This window comes from Phoxinus phoxinus, assembly GCF_949152265.1.
Source record: "Phoxinus phoxinus genome assembly, chromosome: 18".
Lineage (NCBI taxonomy): Eukaryota > Metazoa > Chordata > Actinopteri > Cypriniformes > Leuciscidae > Phoxinus > Phoxinus phoxinus.
The window spans coordinates 32,106,113-32,113,050 of NC_136893.1; the positions used below are offsets into that span (position 1 = coordinate 32,106,113).

The window sequence follows — 6,938 nt, forward strand, 5'->3', positions numbered from 1 at the left end:
TAGCAGTTTTAACATTAAGTGACATGGCATCTGACGCACAGAAGCCAATGGCACATGTCACTATGCGTATTGGCACATCCGGTGGCACATCCGGTCTTCATTGGCATGTGCCAGTGGTGGAGTGGCATGTGTCACTGAAATCGCGACACGCTGACACTGACATGACACCTGACTGACACCGAGTCGCGGAACATGTCACCGTGTTGCGACACCTCCAGTAGTGACGGACAGATTAATCGAACACCTATAGCCTACTGACGTAATTGTGGCACGAAATCCTAAATAAATTGGCTATTTTTGTGATATTTAAAATATCAATTAAACGAATTAAAGTGCATTAATATTTTTTCAAACGTGTTATTTGTGTCACGTCTGTATTTGATTGGTATGTGCCACTGAATGTTTAGTAATACCAGTGCTACTTTATGTTGTTTATCTCGCAAAGTCACAAACTGGCCATTCTAGGAAAGACATGAAATAAATCTATCATGGGTCACTACGAATAACGCGTCCGTTACTGTAACCTTTATTTTTGCATGATGCTCCATGCACGCCAGTAGGTGTCAGTAAGGGCCAATCCCAATTCTATTTTATACCCCTTCGCCTACCCCTAACCCTTCGCCTACCCCTTCCCCTTGGCCCTTGAAACAGAGTGGCAAGGCGTAGGGGTGAAGATATTCCCCTAAGAAATGGGACACCACTACTACACCGTTCACGTCATTATACGTCGTCGCTAGCGCCTACGTCACAGGAGATGCGCCGATGTTTACCACAAACTTCCAAGATGCCGTCGTCAGCTGTAGTCATCTCAGTTGCGTGGGTTACTGCTATTTTTTTGCATTTAAATTGTGAAGTTCGCAGAAAACAACGGAGACGACGATATCTTCGACGATTAAGTTTGCTGGTGGATCAGTTTATGGTATGTATGATGGCTGCTAAGACGTTTTGTTGTAATTTGAACGTAACGTTAACGTTTAACGTTAGCTAACCACAACTCGATAACGTTAGAAGCTGGAAAAACTGTAAAACGTCAGTGGACTTGTATTATGTGGTGTTTTATTAACACGTTGGAGTTACAGACCTATGTTTGTATGCATTTATTTATTTACTGTGTTTACAGGATTTATACAACTGAATAACCTTTTGAAGTTACTCGTTCGTGCGTGATAGCCAATTGTTTGTACCATAGCTTGTGTGATTTTGTTTTGGGGGAGAGGAGATGTGAAAGTGTTTACAATTCAGAATAATAATGTGAAATTTTTTCCAGGCTGGTCGTCCAGTAACGTACTGCAAGTTAAACCATAACGTGCCCATCTTGCGGTTGTGGTTTGATGTGGAGCTGGAGCTGAAGCAGGATTTCCGCCTGAGCAGAAGAGCAATGAATGCTTTGCAGAGGCTCTTGCAAAGAGAACAGGACCATGGCTGGGGTCATCAGCTGGAAACTTTGATCTATGTTTACTGGCTGGCCCATGGACTATCATATCGGGTAGTGTCCAGTGTTTTCAATGTGCCAAAAGCAACAGTCCATCGCGTAATCCACAGAGTGGCACAAAACATATGGATAAACCTGAAGAAAGCAATCTCCTTCCCACAAGCAGAGGAGCTGCAGGCAGTAGGGCAAGGATTTGTCCAACTATCAAGAACACCTGCATTTAACAACATTGTTGGTGCAATAGATGGCACCCACATCAGGATCAAACCACCACGGCGGCACCAAATAGACTACTTAAACTACAAGGGCTTTTATTCCATCAACATGCAAGCAATATGTGATTCCAGTGGACGATTCCTAGATGTATTTATTGGCTATCCAGGGTCAGTTCACGACACCCGAATACTGAAAAACAGTTCATTTTATAGGGCACAGCGGTATCCACCTAGAGGGTACATTATTTTGGGTGATGGGGGCTATCCCTGTTTAGACACCCCACTCTGCTTGATCACACCCTACAAAGAGCCAGTGTTTGGACAGGTCCAGGGACGCTTCAATTACTACCAGTCAAGGGCGCGCAGTATTATTGAAAGAGCTTTTGGTATTATGAAAACAAGATGGAGGTCTACACTTTTCAGAGCCTTGGAAGTTAAACCAACATTTGCACCCCAGGTCATTGCTTCCTGTGCCTTTTTGCACAATGTGTGTTTGGACAACGAGGACATGCTCGAGCCAGATGACGACATTTCAAGGGAAAATTCTGACTTCCAACCTCCCTGTGAAGCCATGGCATACAACGAAACATCTGGGAATGCTACAAGGGACAGACTGGCTGCCCTAGTTTCAGGCATTGTGCAAGCCACATGAAGATGATCCGTGTGCGTGTGTGTGTGTGTGTATATAGAAATGTTGTTCTTACACACACAGATTTTTTTCTTACATCTATAAATGTATAAATATTGTTCTTACACTCACATATCGATATTGTTCTTACATCTATAAATATTGTTCTTACACACACATATATCGATATTGTTCTTACATCTATCTATATATCAATATGTATATATAGTTCTTTTTAATCATTGTTATTTCAAATAAAATTACATTGCAAAAACATAGTGCATGGTGAATTGTGTATCTGTTTTAGGATATTTTGCTGTTTGGTATTGTTATTAATCCCCAGAAACACCTTTTTTAAGAAACAATATTTTTTATTGCCTTAATGCATAAAACTCTATAAATAGATAAGAACACATCCATTCACATAAAAAAATAAAATATTGCACTGGAATGTATAAACTTTGTAAATAAAAAAAATATAGAATAGCATATAAACAAAAACTTGGCATAAACCTGTACCTGTACAGTTGTGCAAAACAACTTGTAAACAACTGTTTAAACAACTTGTAAACAACAATTTAGAAAGCACATGAAAGACAACTACATTTTGTCTACCATTTTTTCAAATAGACACAAGAACCTCTCAGTCTTGGCCTCACTCTCGTTGTGGCGTCTTTGCTCCTCATGGGACTCCTCAACTAAAAATTCCAAAATAGGATTACTTTTGCGCTTTCTTTTCCTGGGTGAAGGAGTTAAGGTGCTTGCCATGGCCGTTGGGGTTGCTGCACTGTGAGAGGCTGTGGCTCCTGTATTTGGCAACGGTGAGAAGGCTCCTATGCTGCTGCTGGCTGCATTACTAGGCTCAACAATCTCCTAGGAGAACAAGACAATACATAAGTAATTACAATAAAGAAATGAATAATATATGTAATTTGCAGTCAAAATTATGAAAATCTACATTCTGACAATAATAAATGCACAATAATAAAATAACAAAAGAACAATAATAAATTCCTCCTGACCACAACAATTTAAACCTTACCATGACTATTGTTACTGGATCCTCATCATTGAATGATGCAACCACCACAGGAGGGTCCACAGAAGGCCTGGCACCCAGCACCTCGTGCATATCCTCATAGTACTGCCACGTAGCAGCTGTTGCCTCTCCAGAATCTGTTCCCGAACCAGTTTTAGGTGTTTTTAGGTCCTGGAGGAAGGTACAAGCACAATAGACATTATTATAATATAATCCTTACAATTAATCCTTTCATTTCACTACATTTTTTACATTAGCAATTAAATAAAAGGGACAAATAAATATTGTAAGAAAGTATAGCTTGATTTAATATAAATTAAATATGTGTGTGTTCATTTAACAAGGATACATGTTAAACATGTTGTAAAATAAATTACTATTATTACTATTACTATTAAAAGTTTTTATAACACCACATTGCTTACCTTATATTTTCTCTTTAAATTCTCCCACTTCTTGGATGCTTGTTGGCCAGTCACCTTTCCTTCCAAACCCATTTCTTTTACGAGGGTCCTGTAACATTTATAAATATAAACAATATAAATAGTAATAAATAAATCAGAAAAAGCTTTATTGCCAGGTATATTTATATGGGATTTGTTTTGGTGGCAGAAGCTTCCACAGCACAAGCAGAATGACAGTGACAAGGCACAGATAATAAAAAGAATAAAAATAGAATAAGTAAAAAAAAAAAAAAATACACAATATACAAACATAGACAATAGACGGTATAGGTATGTTATGTACAAACGCAAGGAAATGTAATAAGTATGGTGTGTTAAATAAACAAATGTAATAGTGTGTAGTGCAAATGAAGTGCACATATCTAACAGAAGTCAGGCGCAAGCACAGTAACGTTTAACAGATTACTCACTCCCAAAGTTGTTTTGCACTGTATTTGGACTTCAGGAAACGTTGCTCGTTGTCAGCGCGAAAACGGATGATCCTCCGGGTTTCCTCAGGTGTCCCTGTTTGATAAAGAACATACAAAACTGGTTGATCATGTTGCAAAAAGCATGAAACTGTAAGCACTGTTTGTTTATATGTGTTCACGTATAACCACATGAAAATACGTTCATCGCAGACGTACGGTAAAAGATAAGCCCATTCTCTGCCGCAATTACATTCAGTTATCAGACATGAAAATATGTTGCGGGACTATCGTTAGCTAACTTCAGCGATTTTTTGACAAACGTTTCTTTTAAGAACATCACCGTAAATATGAACACAAGATTGAATGTAACATAAAACTAATGTTTTTTTGTTGTTAAAATGTTTATTAATGCAAAAAATACTTACATTTATGTATCTCCGTTCTCACGTTGGCAGCCATGTTGTCTCTGTAGCCGGTGTATGCTGGGACATTTCTCATAGCCCTTCGTTTGAAGTGTGGTCCTGAAAAATCTTCGTTTGAAGGGCTATCTGACCCTTCCCCCTTCCCCTAGCCCTCCAACTAAAAGAGAATCGAGACAGCCCTACCCCTTCACGTGAACGCGCAAAACAGAGGGGTAGGGGAAAGTGAAGGGGTAAGGGGTAGAATTGGGATTGGCCCTAAGTCCACACTGGCTAGCGCAAAATAACCTAAAACTTGCGACAGTTGAGGAACATCTGGCGGTGGTGGTGTATTTGTTTGCGAGAAGACACTAGCAAAAACTAAAAAAAAATCAATAAAAAAACTATAATCTTAATCAGAGTCTGATATCGATATAAATAATTAGTTCATAATTTATATAATATAAATTATATATCATCAAGCTATAATTTATGTAAGTAAATTTACTAATTAATTTATAAAACATAAATAAATTATTAACTTATTATTTATATCATGTTTTTGCTTAAAGGCCTACTCATCTGGCTTTAATATTTTACAAATACATTTAAGGAATTATGTAATAAGAAATAAATGTATACATGCATTCTTTCTGTAGATGTCATAATGTCACATCTAGCGTTCATAATGCTACGTTAGACAGCGGCATATGTCACTACGCTACTGGAGTGTCATAACATACGACGACATAGGCTACCGCGACAATGTCAGTGGCACATGAAGCAATCCACTGACACATGTCACAAGTTTTACTGAAACATGCTGTTATGGAAATTTTCAGTATTACTTGTGTTTCAGTGATTCATAATGAAGGCCCATCTGTTTTTCTGACTTACAGTGAGAGGGGGCTTTGTGATAATTTGCTGTGTTGGGGAGTCAGTGAGGATAAGGGAAGGCACATGGTCAAAGGGTCATCTTGAGTGCATTTGTACGTTATAGCCTAAAGGTTAAGGCCTCGTGAGCCCTCGTGAGCCAGTTAAAGAATAAGGAAGACAGACTGGTATCTATATCTCTCTTCGGAGGGGAGGGAAATAAGTAAAAGGCCTTGGGGGGAATAAGATATAAAAATGGACAGAAACTGCTTCTCCTTATCTCTCCTCACTGACTCGCTCATGTGTGTTGGTGACGAAGATCTCTCTTGCAAGAGAATAAATACTTTTATAACTTTTGATTTGATTTGATTCTGAGTGTCCCTTATTCAGTGATGATGTTTGTTTGAATTCTTGCCACAACAATTTGGTGTCAGAAGTGGGATTCCTTGGACGTGATTCCGGGACTGACGGACGGGCGGCGGCTGATCACCTTGGTACTGAAAAGTTCCAACCCTACCTCGAGAAAAGAATTGAGAGACGAGGGACCGTTTCCGCCGTTAGGACCGGATCCGGCCACTGGAATCGAAAGAACTCGAGTGGCACAGAGCAGCATCTCTGAATAAGGTAATTAAATTCGGTTTAATTGGGGGAAGAGTGAAACTGAACCATATTGGCTGAGGGCTGTTTGTTTTGTGGTACGGAATCTGAAATTAATTGAGATCTACGTACAGATCAAGATATTTCAAACAGATACGAGGAAAATAATCTGAAATTAATTGAGGTCTGTGACAGAACAAGATATTTCAAGCAGATAAATAATCTGGAATTAATTGAGAACTGTGACAGACCAAGACATTTCATACAGATAGGTACCTGAAAATTAATTGTTCCACCACGGAGCGAATTATTTTCGGGTGCTGAAGCTAATTAGGGGGAACCAAGACAATTGTAACAGATTTTTTGGTGAACCATAATTAGGAGGGCACTAATCGTGCAACCCGGACCGGTTTTGGGTTAAAAGAAAAAATCGGGTTTGTTTCAGAGACGTCTGACAAATAAAGAGAACGCGCGCAAAAGAGAAATCCACAAGGAACAGAAAGCAGCCAATATGGGAATGTCTCAGAGCAAGATTATGAAATATGATACACCGGTGTACTACCAAATGAGAAAACATTATGGTCAGAAATGTATGCAAGATATTGAGAAATTAATCAAGCATCATGATTTTCCCGAAGAGGGAACATTGAGCCTCACGAGGCTGAAAGTGGTGAGAGACTCAGTGGAAAAGAGTAGTGAGAAACAACCGGGTTGTTGTTGTAAATGTGTTAGGCATGTATGCAAAAAATGTGAAAACACAGTAGATTGCTGGCTTGAAGAAGCAGATAAAAGACAAAGAAGACAAATGCAAAAAGAATTAGCAGGAAGGAAGAATGAAAAGTGTGAGAGTCTGCCTGTATGTGTGTCTGCACCACAAGAACC

General features: G+C 39.0%; 1 protein-coding gene across 1 annotated transcript; it reads right to left on the reverse strand.

Moving 5' to 3' along the window:
* Positions 1-2,631: 2,631 nt before the first annotated feature.
* Positions 2,632-4,796, reverse strand: LOC306986090 (uncharacterized protein). The gene is made up of 5 exons (XM_079588973.1): positions 4,614-4,796; positions 4,189-4,282; positions 3,740-3,827; positions 3,318-3,485; positions 2,632-3,148 (listed from the first exon to the last, which is right to left on the reverse strand). The coding sequence occupies exons 1-5, from the start codon at positions 4,684-4,686 to the stop codon at positions 2,876-2,878; spliced, it is 696 nt and encodes a 231-aa protein (XP_079445099.1). The 5' UTR covers positions 4,687-4,796; the 3' UTR covers positions 2,632-2,875.
* Between the last annotated feature and the right edge of the window lie 2,142 nt (positions 4,797-6,938).

Coding starts and splice junctions, on each gene's coding strand:
- LOC306986090 (XM_079588973.1), bottom strand. CDS start 4,686: ATGAGAAATGTCCCAGCATACACCGGCTACAGAGACAACATGGCTGCC. Junction 4,283..4,613: donor GAGAACGGAGATACATAAAT/GTAAGTATTTTT, acceptor TTTATCAAACAG/GGACACCTGAGGAAACCCGG. Junction 3,149..3,317: donor ATCCAGTAACAATAGTCATG/GTAAGGTTTAAA, acceptor TTGTTCTCCTAG/GAGATTGTTGAGCCTAGTAA.